Below are 21,527 nucleotides of genomic sequence, written 5' to 3'. Positions count from 1 at the left end.
TAAAAGCCCAGGATATAGATGAGATACTAGTTGACATTGCTGAATGTTACAGGAATTCAGAATAGTTGTGGTAAGGCTAGACATTTTAAGTCAACTGGAAAAATGGGTTGAGGGCTCACTTTCACTAGACCTCACTAGAAAGTTAAAGCATTTGTGAGTATTCTCATTTGCATTTGTCACACATACACTTTATTTTTCTGACCAGAGGAGCTGTTGTGCATACATTCTTTCACATTTAAATATGTTCATGATCATTAACTTTGGACACCGATGATAGCTGTGTAATAAATTGAAATCTTACTTGAGTCCCTAATTTTACTAAGCTCTTAACTACTTGTGGAGGAAGAAAATGACTTGGACTTAGTGAAGAATCAAAAGTGAAATACCAGTGAGATTTCATAGGAGGTGTAATTTTTCACCCTTCTCAGGGATTGAGAAATGATCTGAAAGCAGCTTTGGATAAGATCGACCAGCAGTACCTCAATGAGCTTGTTGGTGGCCAGGAACCTGGAGAGGAAGACACACAGAATGACTTGAAAGTTCATGAAGAAAACACCACAATCGAGGAGTTAGAGGTAATCTCTACGCCCACCTGTCTTCATTCCCTGGCATACCTTCCATTCCCTGGAGAAGATTCCTGAGGTCATCGCGTTGCTCACTTCGGGGCACAAAGGCCCGTTTGAAATTTCATGCTTTTACTTATCACTCCCTTTTTCCTCAACGTCCACTCACATTATCCTACTTCCTGCCTCCAAAAGTAATCATTTGGCTATGTTTGACACGCATCCTTGTATCTGTTGATGGTCTTGTAAAGCCAGTAGTGTTGTGTATGCCTGTGTTTTGAATACTTATAAATGATACTATACTGTGAAACTAATTTTTTTTTTACTCTTCTTTTCCCACTTAGAAGTGTTTTTAAGATCCATCCTTGATGTTGCACGTATATCTAAACCTTTGAATTAACTGCTGCGTAGCATTTCGTACTCGGTGGCATTCACTGCCTTGTACTTTTTGCTTCCTCCTGAGAGCTGGCTTGCTCCGGCTCCCTAGTACCACAGACAGCTTTGTGAGGAGCAGTCTTGCACATACCCCTGTGAACTCAGAGGCAGGGTTGCTGGGTTAGAAATGTTTCACTTGTCTAGTACTGTCAGGCTGCTCCCTAGAACGCCCATACCGGTCTACACCCGCATCAGCAGTGTGTGCGTGCCCTTTGTTCCCACATCCCTGCCAGCACTTGGCAGTATCTTGCTTTCTCATTTTTGCCACTGTGATGAATATGGTGTGATACGTGTAATCTTAATTAAAAAGCAGTGTCGTACTATCTAAATATCTAGCTCAAGCTAAAATTATGGCTTAGTTTAAAGCTTTAACTGCTTAATAAAACACGAACTGTTTTTTTCTATTATTTTTCTGTTTCCTTTCATTCTTGGCTGCACTCTGCATGAGTAAGATCATAGTTCTGGTAATTGTGTCCTATCTTTCTCCCCCTCACTTATCTATGCACCCTAAATCTGACAGAAAAAATTAGTGTGAGGAACCAGTTCTGAGCTTGTTTTTTTTTTCTGAAATAGCTTTATTATGATAATCACTTATTATACAGCTTACCCATCTAAAATATTCAGTTCACTGATTTTTAGTATATTTGCAGGTTGATGGAACCATCATCACGATCTAATTCTAGAACATTGTTTTCCTAAAAAGAAATCTCCGTTCCATTAGTAGTCAGTCCTCAAAGCCCCATCTTTTGTCTTTCGGTTCATAAAAGATGGCCTACTCTCTAAATTTAAATGGCAAGGTGTATTTTCTTTTTCGTTTTTTTAAGTTTATTTTGAGAGAGTGTGTGTGTGCACGAGAGGGGCGGAGAGAGAGAATCCCAAGCGGCACAGAGCCTGACACAGGGCTCGATCTCACGAACCATGAGATCATGATCTGAGCCGAAAGCAAGTTTTGTTTTTTATCTAGAAATTCCTTAGTTGTTTTTTTTTTTTTTAAACAGCAGTTAGTTTCTGTAATAAAGATCCGTGTTCAACTCACGTTGATAACACGTATTCCGTCGTTGCTCTTTACGAATGACCGGAAGCATTCTGTTTTCTGCAGGCATTGGGAGAGTCTTTAGGAAAAGGGGATGATCATAAAGACATGGACATCATTACCAAATTCCTTAAGGTACGTGTTTTTGGGCTACGAAAGAAGGACGTGTGGGTTGGTTACGAACTGTTCTTTAATTTTTGGACCGTATTCAAGGGTCAAGGACTGGAGAGGGAATCCCTCGTTAAACGTGTTTTGTAGGTACCTGGTTTCCAACACTGCCGTGCACTTGGGTAGAGAGGTTAGTCTGAGGGGATGTACGTGTACTTTCACTGTGGCACTTTAAAACTGACTTAGCATAAACACACAGAAAAGAATCACAGCGGTGGAACGAACGAGAAGTTCGGGGAGTTTAAAATTTTTTAAAATACTCCAGGAGGGAGTGCAGTGAGGGGCTTGTTCCAGAAGCTCTTACGAGTGGTGATGGCAGTAAGGAGAGGAAGGAGGTGGGAAGACCTTGGCAGTGGACAAAAAAGCAAACACATCAGCAACCTTTCAGAGACTGCTGGTTTTCTCAGTTCTGCAGATAGCTGCGTATTCCCGCTATGGTTAGCTCCATCCGTCTCTGGCCGTGGGATTTCTTGCTTTCCTGGGGTAGGTAGAGTGTGTGCAAATGTCAGATTCATTTTAGCACTTATTCACAAACCATGTTCGTGCCAAGAGATTTAAACACGAGAAGTGCTTTTACTTGTGTTTACTGTTTAAATACAGTGTATTAGTCATCGGGATTCTCAGTCTGTTGAGATGGCATGGAATTAGATAGGGCTTGGGAGCTGGCGTGAGCTGGAATTTCCTCTGGAGTGACCACCTCTCCTCTCCGGACAGAGGTTGAGCATAGGTGATGCCCCTGGGGTGGTACGTCTTCCTCCACCTTCCCTGGTTATCTACCTCTAGAAAGGGTGCTCTTTGCATTTAAACCCAAGGGGCACTAGGCCTGCTTTCCAGGGCTGGGAGAGGGGAGGGGGGATGAGTCATAGTTGATTTATTTTCTTTTTCCTTCCTTCTCCTTCAGTCAGGTGGTTTAGTGGGAATATTTAATTGAATCTCCTCTTTCCTGCAAAAGTAGAAAGTCCAAACAGAGGCATACCCCATGTTATAGTGCTTGGCTTTATTGTGCTTTGCAGATAATGCGTTTTGGCTTGTTGGTTTATTTTACAAATTGATGGGTCTGTGACAGCTGTGCTTCGAGCCAGTGTACTGGCATCATTTTTTCCCAGGAGCGTTTGTTTACTTTGTGTCACTGTGTCACATTTTGGTGATGCTTGCAATATTTCAAACCTTTTCATCATTATTACATTTGTGATGGTGAATCATGATCAGTGATTAGGATGTGAAAGCACAGATGATGGTTAGCATGTTTTAGCAATAAAGTATGTTTAAATGAAGCCACATACATTGTTTTTTAGACATAATGCTGTTGTACGCTTAAGAGACTACATTATAGTGTAAACAGAACTTCTATATGCACTAGAAAACTAAAAAAATTCATTGGGCTCTTGCGATATTTGCTTTATTAATGCGATGGTCTGCAACCAAACCCGCGGTATCTCTGGGATGTGCCTGTGCTGCGCCAACATATTTGGAAGATTGATTAAGTATCATAGCACATATGCCATTATGGCAAATAAGTCTCGGTGGGTTCAATTTTATATAATAGAAATACGAGTAAAAGTTTATTTCTGTCGAGATATTTCTGTGAGATATGATAGTTGTTTTTTTTTTTTTTTGAGAGAAATTATCGTTGAATTAGGAATATATATAATACACACACACACACACACACAGAGAACAGGGAAGTTTGTGACTTGCCAGAGGCACTGCAAAACATACCTGACACAATACACAGAAATAATTCATTAATTAAACGGTAATTGAGGATATTTTAATTAGTCAAGAAATATACTCTAAAGATGGTAAAATGTTCCGTATTTTAGAGAACATTTAAACTTTTTGAACCACTGGGTGGCATTGTAGTCTAAATTTGCCCATTCTTTCTACAGTTTCTCCTTGGTGTCTGGGCTAAAGAACTGAATGCCAGAGAAGATTACGTGAAGCGCAGTGTGCAGGGTAAACTGAACAGTGCCACTCAAAAACAGACTGAGTCCTATCTCAGACCCCTTTTCAGAAAGCTTCGGAAAAGGGTAAGGTTCCTTGGAAAATGCTTCTATTAACTGATTTTTAAAAAAACAATCCGTAAAGAGTAAATGCAATCTTGAACTATACACAGTAGCTTCCAAAAATAGTGATGATGTTTTTTCTTTTCCAGAATCTTCCTGCTGATATTAAAGAATCCATAACAGATATTATTAAGTTCATGTTGCAGAGAGAATATGTAAAGGTACGTTACCATGCTGTGCATCAAAATCACGGTATGAGCCTGTCTAGGTTGTGTGTGTGGATTATGTTTATTTAGCGTGGGAGTATTTTACATAGGAGCTTTAAGAGTAAATGTGAGTAAACGTGAAATGAATTAATAGTGACAAAATCTTTTATTCTCTAATGTATTGTCAGCTTTATTTTTAGACATTGATAATAAACTTTCTGACTACACTGGTTTTTTAGTCATTTTTAAGGTAGGTGTAAAGATTCTTCGGAGCATGAACTGGATATAGGCAGTGTTCATTTCATGAATGGGATTGGATTTCAAAGATTGTTCAAGATTATGGCTTGGAACAAATTTTCCCATAGAAACAATGTTATGTAGATTAGTTTCCCAGGCCAGCTATAAAAGCCTACTTAATCCGTAATATAGCTAAAGTATTGTACTAATGATACAATGGAATTTAACCACCCTTTATACTTCTATGAGAAAACGTTCCAAGTAAGGCCGCCAGAATTCATCTCTCCCATTTCAGAACAGCAACAATAGCAGACCCCTTGTTAGGGACGACTTTACCCCTTGTCCCGGTGTCTTTCCTCCTGAATGGGCTCTAGGAGGTGGCGACAGGGAGAAAGCGCTCTTGTGGCCCGGAGTTCCTGGAGCCGACTTCAGAAAGGCAAGTGGAAGGCTGTCAGCTGGCGGAGGGGAGCACAAAGAGAGCGGCCTGCTGTACCGGTAGTGGGGATTGGATGAGTGCCCCTGCATCTGGGCCATAAGCAGAGTCTGAAGCGGAAGCTTCTCATGGCGGTGCCTCCTGAGTGTGGGAGTAGGGAATTTCAGCGTGACGGTTCCAGCGGCTGTTCCAGAGCAGTAGGTGGGGCTCTGCCAGACAAGTGGCAACGACCGGGCATACCCCTGTGCTCTGACCATCTCTTCCCAAACACAGGGCCGGCTGGCACCTGTGGGTGCTGCAGCCTCATGCTGATGAGGCTCCAGTAGTGATTTTACTCCTTCTGTTGGAGAGCTGGCTAGTTTCATCGAAGGAAATGTTTTTGTGTTTTATGTCTATCAATTTTATTCTTGGATAGTTTCTGTTAGTTGCATGGTGCTTACTAAGGACAGTTGCCTTGGAGTGGGTAGATGAGGTCACCATCCCTTCGGGAAGAAATCACTTGTCTACTAGTGAGCGTGCCTTCCCTCTTGTTACTTTTTGCATTTGCATATTTGCGAATCAGGTGAAAGTTCATTTTGCGTAGAGCGCAGAAGAACCAAGAAACTTGAATAACCTATTTGGACAATTTTCTTTAGAAATTTGGGGTAATCAAATATTGGAAATTCTATCAGTTAATACCCAGTGTTAAAATTTGTACAATTCAGAATCAGTGATATAAGTATGTAATGGGCTTTTAAAAATTAAGCTTTCTAAAACTACTGAGTAGAGCAAATTCAAATTTAGGGTAGAAAATGAACTTCTAGTTAGTCTGTTGGTAGGCTAATTTTTTTTTTTTTTAATCAGCTCTACATATCATACACATAGGTATTGGATTTATAAAATTAGAATATCTTTGAGACCTGACGGTAAGTGTCTCTGAAACCCTCGGGGTCTTGTAGAATTTACTTGATTTCTCTTTTGGTTTTCTCCTTTTTTTCCCCTCACAGGTAGCTGGGCTTGGTTTAGAAAAAGAGCCATTTGTCTTCATTGGTTTCTGTCTTTACGTTTTGTAGCTTTTATTTTAAGGTTCTTGGCAGGTGGGAGGTTCTGAGGGGCCAAAGTGAAACGATCTCATCCTTAAACTATTCGACTCGAGGGTTAGTATTTAATCTCTGTTTATCCATCTGCTGTGGACCCTGTGTGATAGTCCCAGCTCACGGAGCCCCCCGCTGCTTTCAGAGGTCTGTGCTGCTGTGCAGGGAGTGGATACAGTTGCGGGTTCGATTATGAAAAACCACTTAACCTCTGTCTTCTTTGTGACCACCTGTGGAGAAGACTGGGTCTAAAGGTGACTCAAACTGGAGTTGGTGTCAGTGCATCAAAAAACCTACCTGGTAGTTCCAGTTCTGAAATGTATTAATTTCCAGTGCACAAAGGTTGCAAAGGCATGTTTGTCTTTTTACTCACAGGATTAGCTTTGGTTTCTGTTTTTCCAGGACATTTGTGGTCCTGGGAAGGGCAATCGGTCACCTCATATTTGAATTTCTTTTGTTTGAATAATGGGAATGGTAATACTTTCAACATGCTCAGGAGATGGATGAAGATTATGTCATAAAGGGCTGTGAAATACTTTAAAAATATGGACCAACCCAGTATTTTTGCTTTTCTGATCTCTTTCTTTTTAGGCTAATGATGCTTATCTTCAGATGGCCATTGGAAATGCCCCTTGGCCCATAGGGGTCACTATGGTTGGTATCCATGCCAGAACTGGTAGAGAAAAGATCTTTTCTAAGCACGTTGCACATGTTTTAAACGATGAAACACAGCGGAAATATATTCAGGTAAGCAGTTGGGAGGGAATGAAATTGCTCTGGAGGTTAACATGCTCCGATTCCCAAATCGTAAATTTTGAGAGCAGGAGAAGAATTGTAGCAAATTGGACATAGCACAATAGGACACAAGGCCGCTTTTCCTAAGTACTTGTATTTAAGACCTCTTCACTGCATAAAATGGAGCCCTTGTAAGTTTCATACATAACGCAAGACAGGGTGAGGGGTTGTACTTTAATTACCATAGCACTGAAATAATGCTGCTTCATTTGGTTTTGGGAGTTTAGTGAAGAAGGACAAATTTAGACTGTTTAGCAGTAAATCTCATTTTGTCACTTCCCAGCTAGATTTAACATCTACAGGGTTAAAAAGAAGGAATGAATAGTAAAAATTTGGGCCTAATGAATGTAATTATTTTTCAGTAACATTTAGACAGAAACAGGTCTCAAATGTTGATAGTTTATTTTCGTAAAGTCCTATATGCCTCATATAAACTTGTTTGCATTATTGTTGGGCAAAACTTTTTTTCTTAGTGGGGAAAAAAGTCAACTGTTACGCAGCTTTTGCCAAATTGTCAAAAGTCCCAGATTGTGTCTGTATAATGACTTATGCCGGATGTTACTTCTGAAGCTTGAAGATGATACTGGGGAAGTTCACTTAAAATGTAAAATCCACTTAAAATGCATAACGTGCTTTCAGATTTTGTGCCAGGGAACAATTATTACCATATTCATGAATTATCTTGCTATGTGATTTCAGTTCCAAGTGCTAAAGATTAACTTGTGTGTCATGCTTTATGCCTTATTCATATATATTAGCATTTTCAGATAGGAGTTCAACCTGACTCCCTAATATGAATTGTAGAATTTATAGAGTCCAAAAATACTTGTTGAAATTCAAAGACCTTTCCATTTTTTAATAATAACCAGTGACTGTATTGAAGGCAAAAAGCTTTTATTTGGGGGAGAAAAAGTCATTTGGCTTTAACAATAAAAAAATTTCCAGTTGTTAAATGTGTTAATTGTGTTCAACTGTACCATAGCCAGAGCCATAGTGTGTATAACTACATAAATTGTCTCAAAGGCAGTATTTTGTTTTTCAGCAGTGGTGTCATTTCTACTTCCCCACAAACTGATTTTCTCCCTAAAATCCATCTAGTAGTTTTTAAGATTTCTGATTTATTTTTGGAAGCTATATAATGACCTTTTCCCCTTCCTTTGGTCTTCGTTTTTAATTGTTCCCTTCCCATTTAAAAAATCCTTCTTTTTTTCCCCAAGATGATTAGGGAAAATTGGTAAACATACTGAGAACTTCAGGAAGGTGTCTGACTTAAACCCGATAATATTGTTGTGGACAGATGTAAATATGGTAATACAGTCAGGTGCATTCCTACCTAGCTGGTTGAGTGTGGGAAGCCGTGGAGTACTGAATAGATCCATGTCTGTCGGGTGGATGCTGGTGAGATGTCATGGGGTCTTAGTCACCTCAGACTGTCCTGTTAAACATTTTAATGACTGGTTTGGTTGACTATACTGAGAGGTTTATTTATTGGATTTATGGACAGCAAGAAACAAGAAAGAGTAGGGTGTGTGTTAAGGTGGAGAAGATGTTGGCATTCCAGAAGTTCTTGAAAGACTGAAGAAAAGAACAGATTGTAAAAAAATAATGTTGAACAAGGATGACCATAAAAAAATCTGGATCCAATGACCTAGTTGCTTGAGTATACAATCTGAGCAATGTATACGAGAAAGGATTGGGGAATTTAGTAGGCTGTACGTGCAATTGAACGAGTAGTATAATATGACTGCTACAAAGTGTAATGATAGCTTGTATTTCATCATTAGACGTAATGTAGCATAGGTTCCAGAAGTCAAGAACATAGTTCTCTGTTATATACCCGATCTAGAACAGTACCTCATTCATGGGTGCTCAATAAATATCTGCTGCCTGAATGAATACCATATGGGACAAGAGATGTGAAAATGTTCCTTTTTTACTCCTTGAAGGAGACCGTTGGAGGGGATCTGAGCACAAGAGCTGTGGATAATAGAGGAGCTCTCTGGTGGGATGGGGAGTAAACTTGGCCTGTAGTTTAGGACCGGGTAAGGTATAGGAAGGAAGGAGGACCTTTCTAATGAGTGTAAGGAAACAATAGTTCTCTTTTTATTGAACTTTTATTTTGAAATAATTACAGATAGACTCACAAGAAGTTGCAAAAAATAGTACAGAGAAGCTTTTTAACAGGCACAATTGCCCTGAGACAGGAGTAGAGCCAGTGGGAAGATGTGAGGGAGATCCCTACCACTTGATGTTTACAAGCATCAAGTTAACTTTTGCTCTTTTTTCCCTAATGTTTATTCATTTTTTTTAAAGTTTATTTACTTTAAGAGAGAGCAAGCAAGCAGGGGAGGAGCAGAGAGAGAGAGAGAGAGAGAGAGAGAGAATCCCAAGCAGGCTCCACACTGTCAGCGCAGAGCCCAGTGTGGGGCTTGGGACCATGAACCCTGAGATCATGACCTGAGCTGAAACCAGGAGTCAGATGCTTAATGGACTGAGCCACCCAGGTGTCCCAAATGTTTATTTTCGAGAGAGAGAATAAGTGGGGGAGGGGCAAAGAGAGAGGGGGATAGAGCATTCGACGCGGGCTCTGCCCTGATAGCAGTGAGCCCGATGCAGGGCTTGAATTCACAGACCATGAGGTTGTGACCTGAGCTGACGTTGGACACTCGACTGAGCCACCCAGGTGCCCCAGCTCTTGCCCTTTTGGCCCTTTGATGTCTTTGATTCTTCTCTGTCATTTCCCTTGAGGCCACTGCTTAAACCTAAGGTTGCAAACCCACATGCCCATGACAGGTAGTAAGTGAGCTGAGTGTTAAACACCTGACCCTCTGACATTTGTTCTCCTACTTTTCATACGGACACAGATAGAAGCATTGTTTCATTTTGTCTCGACTCTGACATGGCAGGGGACGGTGCAAGCTAGTGTGAGGTGTCAGCCGATGCTCGCCCCCGGTGCCGCTGGAGTCCCTTCAACTCACGGTTCCCTTGTAGGAATATGGGTCAGTGTTCCATCTTCCTCTCTTTTTAATTAATTTTTTATATGTGCCAAAGATCTTATTTTTTTTCCAAGATATTGTGTGCTTCTATTTTTTAAAATATTGGCACCAAATTTAAAAAGTTAGCATTGTGTTTGGACAAACAAAAATGCTGATTTTTGATGTCTTAAAATAAACCTATGGTGCTAAACAGCTCGAGGCCAAAGAATGCTGCCCGTCCCCCCCAACCCCCAGTGGCGGAGTTTTATGAAATTCTTGATTGTGATGAGCTGACTGGTTTGCTAAGCTGTCTTTTGAATCTCCCTCCTTGTTACTTTGGTGTTGAGGTGGGGTTGATTTAGAATATCTTTTTTGTTTTTTTAATGGACTATCCTTAAAAAAGGGATACATTAAGTATATTAAAGTCAGGGGTTGACAAACTTCATCTTAAAAGATAGTAAATATTTTAGGCTTTGCATTTCCTAGGTCTCCATTGGAACTGTTGAACCCTGCAGGCTGTAGTGGGAAAGAAACGGGTGGCCTGCGGACCGTAGTTTGCCGACCTCTGGTGACTACCTAGCCCAGACATATTCTATGTTAAGGTATTTGCTGAGTAGGTAATTGTGGAAGTCATTTAATAGGGTCAGTATTTCTTTTTAAACTGAGCTATGATAAACCTAAATGCGTGAGGTGTACCAAACTTAATTGTACAGTCCAGTGATTCCTGATATATGTAATTTTTTATCTAGACAGGAGAAAAAGGTGGAGATACAGAATGTTTCTAGTGGGACCCCAAAAGTTTGTTCATGCCTTTTCCCAGCCCAAATTCTCTTCCCATCAGAAGTGACCATTTTTCGGACTTGTGTTACTATCGGTTAACTTTGCCTGTTTTTGGACATCATGTAATGGAATCTTGGATGTATGGAAAAATTATTTTTGTATTTAGACATCCTGGTGAGAAATATATGTGTTAGGAAGTATGGCTGAAAACAATTCAGGAGGCTATTTTATAGTACCGGGATTTCATCTTTGGGTTTTCTGCAAACCTCTATAGAATTTAAACTGCGAAAGTTGTTCGAAGTGTTCTCTTGCTCACAAAAATTAAACGCACCACAGGGAGGGTGTTTTCATCGTGCAGATCAAAGAAAAGTTGTATAGTTTATTAGCTGGTCTCAAATCTGAGGTTAGATTCAAATTGGTGGTAGTAACTTTAAGAACTTTGTTCTGCCAAATGCAGATGTAACCTTTGGCCCAGATTTGAGTAAAGCTTCTTGTATACAGATTATAGGAGGCTCTTGGTTATTTAGAGACCTTATAATTCAGTCATTTAAAAACCTCTCTTGAAAAGGTTCATATCTTGGGCATGCTTGTCCGTAAAGAAGAGAAGGAAGAAAGGCTGAAATTGTCATCAGGCGGCTCTGCTCTGCAGGCTCACTTGCCGTGTTTCCTCGCCTTGGCCTGTGGCCCAGAAACCTGGCTTTTGTCAGTGACATTGACAGTCTCCCTTGCTTTTTGGCTTCTGTTGGGTTGGTAGTGAGAGAGGCTTGAAGGCATTTTGTAGGTGGGAGAAGAACAGGTCAGAAGTATTGATGTCCCTGGCTTCCTCCCTGTGGGGTCAGTGAGGGCTGATGGCACCCCCTCCCCAAGGCCAGGTCTTCTCTCAGGAGGCCATCTCCATACAGTTACTTCTGGGTTTCGGTAACTACAGTCCTTCTTGCCCCTTCAGAGCGCAGGCTGGCTACAGCTTCCCAGTAGTGCTAGTTCGGGGACACTCTGCTGTCTCTTGTTGGGCCCAAGTCCTGCCCATGCCTTTGCAAAATTGTTGGAATTACTGCCATCACATGTTCAAGTTTGATCGTGCTCTTTGTTTCCTGATGATAGTGTCCCGAATACATGTAGATTAATTGATCTGTGTACTATATTATAACACAGATTTCTTTGGTGATTAGATGATGCAGGAATAATACTCCTTCCAAATACTTTTCATGAGGTTTCACTGTTATGAAAGGCAAATGTCCTGTAATCTTCTCTGGTGAGTTGTTGTCAGTAATCCAGATTAGTAAATTCCCTAGTAAAGACATCATGTCAACATTTTCTGTCAATTAGTCCAATCTATATTTCAGGTTCTGGGTATGTTTCGCCTACGCTAGGATTTGCCAGATTTATTTGTTCATGGAATATTTGTGAATTTATAATCATGTGTTGCTGAAAATGGTATAGCAGAAACTTGCATTACTGCACTGAGTGGCACAACTTGATCTGTATGTCGAATATACAGTATCACGGTTAGCTGCTAAACATTCCCTATGCGTCCCTGTGCAAATTATACGTCACACTTGTGGGCCGTGTGGCTTCATGCTACCTCCTGGTGTTCTTGGCTGTGCTAAACCGTTTCTTAAAGGCAAGTTACCTCATGATAACAAACTGTTTATCCATGTAGTACTCTCTGCTGTATTACATTTTTAGAGAAAAATATGGCTAGCATTTATCAATCATACACATCACCTTTTAATATCATAGAATGCCAGTGTTCAGTAGAAACACATTTTGGGGAATGCTGATCTAAGCTGTGTGTGTTTCGTTTCAACTGGCAGCTTCACTGATAACAAATATTTAACTTGGGGTATTACATCGTCTGTTTCTTAACTACATGCATGAAAAAAAGTCAGGTTGCCTCGTCCCCTGAAAGCCTGGTAATCAAATAAAGGAAATCTTTGCCCAAATCGGTCCTTTGGTATAAATTTTCACCTAACTTAGCTAAGCGGGCAAATGCTGTTTTCAGAATGGGATTATCACTGGTCATTGTACTTCGTTGTCACTTTCTGTGAAATGATGAATGAGCCTGTGAACTGGAAATACGTTCTCTTCCAGAAAAGAAGCATCCAGACAGGTGAGAATGAGAGCAGCTCTGTTCTTACTGTAAACTATAAAGGCACAGTGAGTCAGTCCCAGGTTACCACTTGTCTCTAAAGTTCCATTGAGTTCTGCAGATACTGGAAATTTTTATACTTTCAGCACTTGCAGTGGGACTTTTCATCATCCCAAGTAGTGAGATCCAGATGAGTTACTTAAAAGGCTAGCATGAGTTATTTAGATGAATGCAATTTTAATGGTGTTCTCGTGTGAAAAGAATTCCGGTAAACAGTTTTTGAAGGATTGGTTTTTTTATGCTTAACTATGGGTGTTACTTGAAATTGTAGAGATTAACTTTTAATCATTAAGTACACATTTCTTTGAACATCACACTTGAGGTCAAATGAGTATTCCTTCAGTCCGAAGTCAGGATTCGTTTTTAACTTAATTTTCTCATGTAAATTCTTTCCTTTATTAGAACTTGGGCAGTTCGTTGCTAGAATTTTAAGTAGCTAGGTGGAAAATGGCACTCATCCCTTACTCTTGACATTCTCGGGCTGTATCACGAAGTGGCTCTGTGCTTTCATTTTCAAGGCTTTGTTCTTATAGCGTAGAATAGTGACAGGGACAGAATAATTTCATGAAGTGTCTTCTCTGTACATCGTACAAAGATTACTTAAAAGCAGCGACATTAAGTCCTAGTAACTAATGAGAGTTTGTAAAAGAAAAGGCAAATCCAGCTATGAATTGTGATTGTAGTTTGGTTTGGTTTTAGAAAATTATTATTTTCTGCGATAAAAAAATTGCTAATTTTTTAGTGGATGCACATTGATATAATAATCGTTCATTGATTTATCTGGGTGTAAACTTTCATTTTGCAGGATTCATATCCTGTATCACATGCAGGTACTCCACACTGTACCTATATTGGGTGTGTGTGTGTGTGTGTGTATATATGTATATATATGTGTGTGTGTGTGTATATATATATATATATTTAATGTTTTATTTCGTTTTGAGAGAGAGAGAGAGTATGAATGAGCGGGGGAGGGGCAGAGAGAGAGGGGACAGAGAATCTGAAGCGGGCTCTGTGTTGACAGCAGCAAGCCTGATATGGGGCTCGAACTCACAAACTGTGAGATCTTGACCCGAGCTGGAGTTGGACCCACAACAGACTGAGCCTCCCAGATGCCTCTATATTTGGTATTTTTATACTTTATCTATAATATTCTATAATGCTTTAATTAGATTTTTTAAACATTGTGAAATATACATAAAATTTACTATATTAATCATTTATAAGTGTACAGTCCATTAATTTGTGTAGATATTTTCCTAGAAACATACTGATTTAAAAAAAAAAACAGTTTGGTTGAATTTTTTTGCGGGGGGGGGAGTTATTAAAGAGCCATTAATACAAACTGTAGAATCTGGAAAGGTCAAGATGTGGGGCTCTTTGGCACTTCTAAAAGTCCAGTCTATGGGATGGGGCTAAAAATGAGGAATAGTGGCTGAGAATTAGGATATGTAATCCAGAGGTTCCTTCTGCCTTACCCACGTGGGCCCTACTGCCCTTCTCCTCTAGCAGAAGACAAGTTAACCTTCTGAGGGATTTGTACTATTCAGGAAGGTTGACCTGCCATGGTGAAAACAGAATGCTGAAGTGAAAGCCTCTGTATTAACAGATGAGACCTGCAGTTCCTCCTCTCCCTGGGTTCCTGTGATGCTGGAAGCCTGCTCAGGAATTTAGAGGATTCTTCTCTGTGAACTGACTCAAGAGAACAGAGAAAACACTAACATTTAGTATTTCTCCAGTGACAAAACGAGATTGCTGCCGTATTGTACCCACATGAAGTTCTGTTCTTGACCAGCCCTGCCCATTCAGGGACTTTCCCTTAGCTCTCCAGTGCCTTGTTCATAAATACAAATGTTTATCAAGGACCTTCAGACCTTTAGAGAAAGTTTACAGTGTGAAAGAGACCAAATTAGAAAACACATAGAAACACATAGAAAAAAAGGAATTCAGAGATAGAGCTATAGTATAAAGAACAGGAGAAAACAAAAACAAAAACCCTTCAATTAAAAGCTTAATTAATATCTTTAGGCAAGGCTGTAACCATGAAGTAAGATTATGCCACAAAGAAAAGTCAGAATCAGAATGACCTCTTAGAAATCAAACATTACAGGAGAAATGTAAAAGTTAAAAGAGAAGGATAAGAGAACAAGGGAATCAGTCTAGAGGATCACACTATTCAGGTTCCAGGAAAAAGTGAACAGAGAAATTCAGAGAAATCTGAATAATAGCAAATGAATAGGAAAGATCTCCCATCAAGGCCTAACACAGTAGAACCCTGGAAGGCTAACGATAAAGAAAAGACTTTAAACGCTTCTGGAGAAAAGAAACAGGTGGTTTACAAAGATTCGGGAATTAAAAAGCTGTTGCCCTTCTCATTAGCAGTACTGGAAGCTGCGAGACCGTGAAATAATACCTGGGTAACAGAAGGAAAATAGTTTTCAACTCAGTCGTATTCCTGTCTAAACTGGCAATTAAGTGTGAAGATGGGCTGAAGAAATTTTCAGACGAGTCTCAGAATGTTTTAAAAATGTGACCTCTCAAATACCCTTCCTTGGAATCATTATAACTAACATTTATTTAGTACCTCCTGTGTGCTTCACTTCACTTGAGAGCAATAATATGAGGTTGATGGGATAATTTCTGTTTTACAAGTGGGGAAACGGGGCCATGGAGAAGTTAGTTCCCAAGGCCACACAGCTAGTAAGTGTTGGAGTTCGGGTTGGAACGTGGGTAATCCTCACTCCACTGTGTTGGATTGCCTCTGCTTGAGGATGTGCTCCACCAAGATGAGGGAGGGAGATAAAAAAGATCCAGGAAACCAGATCCAGCACAGGATTGGGGTGGAAGGAACTGCCCGGGTGAAGGGGAAGGCATGCTCTAGGATGGTCACGGTGCAAAGAGATCTGGAATTCATTTGTTCTAGGTTGGAACACCTAGAGGGCTCCAGGAGAAAAATGGAACAGATGTATTACCTGTTGTGTTCAGCCATTTTGAGTGTAGTTTCACTGTGGAAGAGTGAAATGGTGATACCTACATAAACAAGCAAAAAGATAGGGAAAGATAGGAAAGGACATACTGTCATAGTATACTCTGTGGCTCTGCTTTGAACAACATTTGGGTAGACATCTGCAGTAAATCCTGAATATTGCATTCACTAGTAATTGTATTTGGGGAAGATAGGAAAGAGAAAGTGTGTGTGTGTGTCTGTCTGTGAGGGGCCAGTGGGTGTGGTTTAAGGATTAACCGTACAGACAGAAAAAGTCAAGCACTGTCAGTATAGTGTTTAGAAAGATGGCAGTAAATACCGAAAGAAACACTTAAGAGATTTGAAATGATTATCTCTGGGGTGCTGGAATGGGGGGATTGGAAAGGGTGAGGCAGAGGACTGCCATTATTTAAGTAATATGTGACTTTAAGAAACTAATGATATATATACAAAACAAGGAATTATTGCTTAGTCCATATCCTGTGTGCTGGCAAACCTTGATGGTTCTACATTCACAGTGTATCTGCAGTCTGTTCCCTTCTCACCACCGTCACTGCTGCCACCTGGGGTCGGCCACCGACGTCTCTTGTTTGGATCATTGCAGCGTCTCCTGCCTGGGCTCGGAGCTCCTACCCTTGCCCTTCCCCTTTTTTTCCTTTTAAGATTTTATTTTTAAGTAACCTCTACACCCAACACAAGGCTCGAACTCACGACCCTGAGATCAAGAGCTGCATGCTCCACTGACTGAGCCAGCCAGGCGCCCCGTATCTTTGCCCCTCTTCAGTATCTGCACAGCACCCAGAGTGATCCATTAAAGTATGAATCGGATTATGGCGCTGTCTTGCTCATAGCTCTGCGGTGGTTCCCCAGTTCATATGGAGTTAAAGCCAGAGTCCTTCTGGCCACGCCCCATATGCACACACACCTCTTCCCTGCTTTGTTTTTCTCCAGAGCATTTATCATAATCTCACATGAGGTGGTTTACATATTCGTTTCATTTCTTGTCTGCGTTCCCTCATTGGAATATAATCTCAATGTGTGGGATTTTTTTCTGCTTTGTTCCCTGTGTTCTCTCAGCCTGGAACAGTGCTTGGCACCCTGTCGGTACTGAAAAAAGATTTATTAAATATATGTATTGCTTACATGGAAATAAAAATGATATTTAATAGCACCAGTTTTTAAGAAGCTCTTTGCAGTAAGCTAAAGTAAGCAGCTCATTGTCTTACTGGCTTAAGCATCCTCAGGTAATTTGAAACTGAAATCCTGAGGGATCTGGTTGAAAAGATTTGTTTCCATTTGGAAAATAACCATATGCTGTCCTGACATTACACCCCTTTAAAAATTTGTGCTGCATCCTATCAATCCCTATTGCAAAAATATATTGTAATGTTTCGTGGTAACTATTTATGACTCACACTGTTGAATTTCACAACCTTGTGGCAGCTAAGATTTCAGACAGGATACTGGTATTTATTTTTAAATCCTAGAATCTGTTTAGTGGGGTTAAATAAGCATCACAAATATCTTCTATAAGGAGCAAACAGCCAAGTTTCCATTTCTGACAAGAAAAACTACCTCCAGCAGTCCTGACACCAGTCTGCCTTTCATTTGCTCATAATAATTCTTGCCATGTTTCGTGGCTGACTGAGACTATTTGGATTTCATCAGGGTGTTCTTTCTTAGCCTTCTCTCTTCTCACCTATTTGTTCGGAAAAGTTAAGATGCCAGATTAGTGCTATCACATCTATTTCCATAGCTACAAATCACAATTCTGCACACACATGATGAGAATTCCCAGCAGGAGAAGCTGGACTGTGAGAGGGAATGGTCTTTAGCCTAAAGCAAATACCTGGTTAGCACAGGGGACAACAATGAGAAGACGTAAACGCGGAACAGAGCGAATCACATGGTCTGTCTGTGCACCGCCTGCAGGTGCCGTCTTGGATATTGGCTGAAAGATAACCTTCCAGACTCCTGATTTTTAAGTCCCAGAATGTGGACGCTCTTTGAATCTACAGAAGGACCTTGAGTAAAATGTTTGAAAGTCATGAGTCTCTGATGTTGCATCTGATCGATTATAGTTCAGTTCATAGAAGGGAGTTCTATTGATTGGTGTTGTCTAGTTACTGTGGCCCTGAAGAGATTTTGCAGGGACTTTTTGTTGTTATTGCTTGTTTCGCTCTGCTTTTGGTGATGTCCCTGGGCTTGAACTTCGTTTGCATACTTACGTGATTACAGAGTAAGAGTTCTAAATGCTTGATGTTTTAGAGCCCTCTTACATCACCGTACGTTTCTAGGCACTGTTTTGCCCTTCTCCTCAGACTGCCAGGGACGCCCTGTTGTGATTGTGTTGTGTGATGATAGCCACACATGGCTTTTCCTGCTAGCCGTGAAGCCCTGTCTCGTTGTGAGAGCTGATGATATTTCATCATATCATTTTGAGGAAAGAAAATGAATCCTGAGAGAAAACTAGTTAAGTATCAGGCAGTGTGCTGTATACACTTCCATATTCAGTATCGATAGAGCTCTGACCATAGTCTGCCTTTGGCCTGTGATAGGATCTCATTGTTCTTGTCAGTGTGGTAGGAACTGGGTGGTTTCAGTTCTTGTGAACCCAGGGTGAGAAACCTTAACATAATTTGTGCCCAAAGTTGCCTTGTGAGTCATTAAAATTAAGCACTGCTATTCTTGGTGGTGGTGGTTTATATATAGAATTCAATAAAACATTGGACAGAGCACCTCCTTGTAAGCAAGGAAGTTTATAGACTGGTAAGTGAAAGAGTTAATAGGATTCATTGCTGGTTTGCAAAGCTCTTCCCGGAATTGTTCTGGACACTGGAGAGGTCTATCGTGGCATGTTGCAGGTTTCTGTTCTTGTCCCTCTGCTGTGTGTGAACTTGGGTCATGACTTAGTGATTGCTCAGTGGAGGATGAGAAAGGTAAGAAGAATGACTAAAAACCAGATGCCAGCCAAGGATGTTGAAAGATCACAGATTGAAAGATGAGCTGAAAGAGACCAAATCAATTTTAATAGTGACAGTTCTTGTCATCCATTTAAAGTCACTGCAGAGTTACTGGCTGGTTGAGAACTGGCCTAACTGCAGAAGAGATAGAAGGCACTTGACATTTGTGAGGTCCTGACAATTCTGTGTATCATAGTGGCCTGAAGAGAATCAAAGCATGGTAGCCGATGCCAGAACAGGGTCAGTGCAGGAGTACCTCTGCTGAATTCCTAAGGATCGGCCGAGTCATGTGTGGGATTTGTATTCTGTCGGCCGAGTCATGTGTGGGATTTGTATTCTGTTTTTTTGATGATATTAGAATGTTTTTATCGGCGTGCCTGCATAGCTCAGTTGGTTGAGTGTCTGACTCTTGGTTTCAGCTCGGGTCATGACCTCAGGGTCATGGGATTGAGCCCCATGTTGGGCTCCATGCTGTGTGTGGAGACTGCTTAAGATTCTCTCTCCCTCTCCCTTTCTCCCTCTCCCTCTCTTCTCCCCCACTTCTCACTCTCTCTCTAAAAAAAAAATCTTAAATGCTTTTATCATGTAATATTTGGTATACACAAAAGAATACATGTAATACATAAGTTATGAAATAAATAATATCTAAAGGCCTTATTCCTAGCTTAAGAACTAGATCGTTGACTCTGCTTCCCTCCTCTACCCCAGAAGTAATTGTTACCCTGAATTTGTTTGTTGTTGCCTTGCTTTTTCAAAAGTAATTCCACCACGCTCTGTGTATATTTATAAGCAGTACCTTTTGTTTAACAGTTTTTCAGTTTCATTAAAATGACATTATACTTACGTAGATTTGCCGCTTGCTTTTCATATTCAGCGTTGTTTCTAAGGTGTATGTGTATCAGTTGTTCTCAATCAGAATCCCTCATCGACACAGTTCCCTCAGGCAGCACAGAAGATGATTTGTGACTCTTTTCTCATTTGTCACAAGGAATGTACATACACGCAGGACTTGTTAGATACAAAGGAGAGCTGCTGTCTCAGTACGTACAGTGGATGCTTGAGCTGGGCTTACCTCTGCGGTGGAACCTGCTGGAGTTCTAGCTAGCTCATTTTTACGTTGTCACATGTTCCTTTGGTGGCCATACTAGACCGTATTCACACATTCTCCTCTTGCGGACATTTGGGTTTCCAGCGCTCTGTTGTTACTACGAGCAGGTCTGTTGTGAAGGTGTTGTGCCTCTCTTGGGTGCACGTGAGCAAACATTTCTCTGCGTGTGCATCTGAGTGGTCTTGCTGGGGGCTGCTACACTGGAGTGGAGACACTGGTAAACCAGTGGGTACTGAGAAGGGCAATTAAGAATACTAGTTCATAACCAGTCCTTATTTTCCTTATTTGCTTAGGGGTTGAAGAGGTTAATGACCATCTGCCAGAAGCACTTCCCTACAGATCCATCAAAATGTGTGGAGTACAATGCGCTGTGAAATCTGTGTGTGGCGTATAAGTGACGAGAAACTGAAGTGAACGTGGGACGGACTTCTGGAATTACCAACAGGAATGAGGGAAGAAGAAAAAAAAGGAGTTTCTTGAGTTTGAGTTCTACCTAATGCAGTCCTCTTGGTTTTAAGAAACAGCGTTGGCTCTCATATCATATCTGGCTGCAAACTGATTTTTGTGTCATTTACTTTAATCAAAAAATTAAGTTCTAAAGACTTTTCCTCGTAATTTAAATGTGTAGACAACTGTCACAGAAGGGGGTTTAAAATGACTTTTCCCCTCTAAACCTGAGAGTTGGCAGGTGATTATAAAGGAACATTTGAGGATGGACTTAATTATTTCTGTAAAATATGGTAATTTTCACATTGTCTTTTATGTAGTATTTATAAAAGATATTTTTATATATTTCAATGAAAATATGGAACCATTTAATGAAACTTTATAGTCCTTAAATGTTGCTGAACTTTTGCCATCTTGCAGTAGAATTTGAATGTAAATGTTATCACTGTGGAGTGTTGTTTTCTGGCATTCAAGGCTTTTGCCTCGTAAGGAGTGTAAATCTTAATGTTCGTCATCACTTGGGACAGATAGAATTAATAGGAAATAGAAGTTTGAAAAAGATGGTATCCCAACAGGAGTTTAAATTACATAAACCCAGTGCATCAAGGTTCAAGGTGGGGAAATGGATTGTCAAGCCAGCCAAGGATGGGGACATTTTGATGCCCCTGGTTCTTCCCAGAATAGGCCTGCCTGCCCGTGTCGCCGTCCCCGGGCCCACGGTGGACTGCGGCTCCCAGCTGCCAGCTGCCCGGCAGAGGAGCGGGATTCCGGGACCCTTGTTACTGCCCGAGTCCTAGGTCACGGGTCTGACTTTCCTCAGATGAGGACTTCTGAAGCTCACGGTGTCCTACCCAGATCATGGTGATGAATGGCTATGCCCGGGCAGTCGAGAGGACTCCGTTCCCGGAGGAAGGTGGGTGAGGGGAACACACCTGACTTGGTGGAGTGGCGCCATCGGACGGCAGCCAGGTGGGGGCTCCCAAGCCACAACTTCCAAGCTGGAGATTCCAGCGCTCCACCCCCCGAGCGCGCCACCGTGGGCGAGTAACTTCATGTTCTCAGCCTCATTTTCCCTGTCTGCAGTGGTAGTTAGTAAGCGTAGTATATACCTCGGAGCGCCGTTGTGTTCAAGTGAAATAAAATGCTTAGCGCACTGCCTGGCGAATGAGA

At 41.0% G+C, this 21,527-nt stretch overlaps 1 protein-coding gene across 5 annotated transcripts in view; it reads left to right on the top strand.

Moving 5' to 3' along the window:
* Positions 1-21,527, top strand: part of PRPF18 (pre-mRNA processing factor 18) — a 103,477-nt gene extending 81,950 nt beyond the window's left edge. For all 5 annotated transcript variants that reach the window (XM_053895440.1, XM_053895441.1, XM_053895442.1 and 2 more), the window contains 6 exons: positions 429-575; positions 2,098-2,166; positions 4,089-4,229; positions 4,355-4,426; positions 6,746-6,901; positions 20,204-21,527. In XM_053895440.1, the coding sequence (XP_053751415.1) occupies positions 429-575; positions 2,098-2,166; positions 4,089-4,229; positions 4,355-4,426; positions 6,746-6,901; positions 20,204-20,284 (666 nt within the window). In that variant the 3' untranslated portion in view covers positions 20,285-21,527. The remainder of the gene's footprint in view (positions 1-428; positions 576-2,097; positions 2,167-4,088; positions 4,230-4,354; positions 4,427-6,745; positions 6,902-20,203) is intronic.

The sequence above is a fragment of the Panthera pardus genome, unplaced genomic scaffold (assembly GCF_024362965.1).
Source record: "Panthera pardus isolate Hobbes unplaced genomic scaffold, ASM2436296v1 HiC_scaffold_6, whole genome shotgun sequence".
Classification (NCBI taxonomy): domain Eukaryota; kingdom Metazoa; phylum Chordata; class Mammalia; order Carnivora; family Felidae; genus Panthera; species Panthera pardus.
The sequence above is the reverse complement of the archived record's forward strand: the minus strand, read 5'-3'. Positions and strand labels throughout refer to the sequence as shown.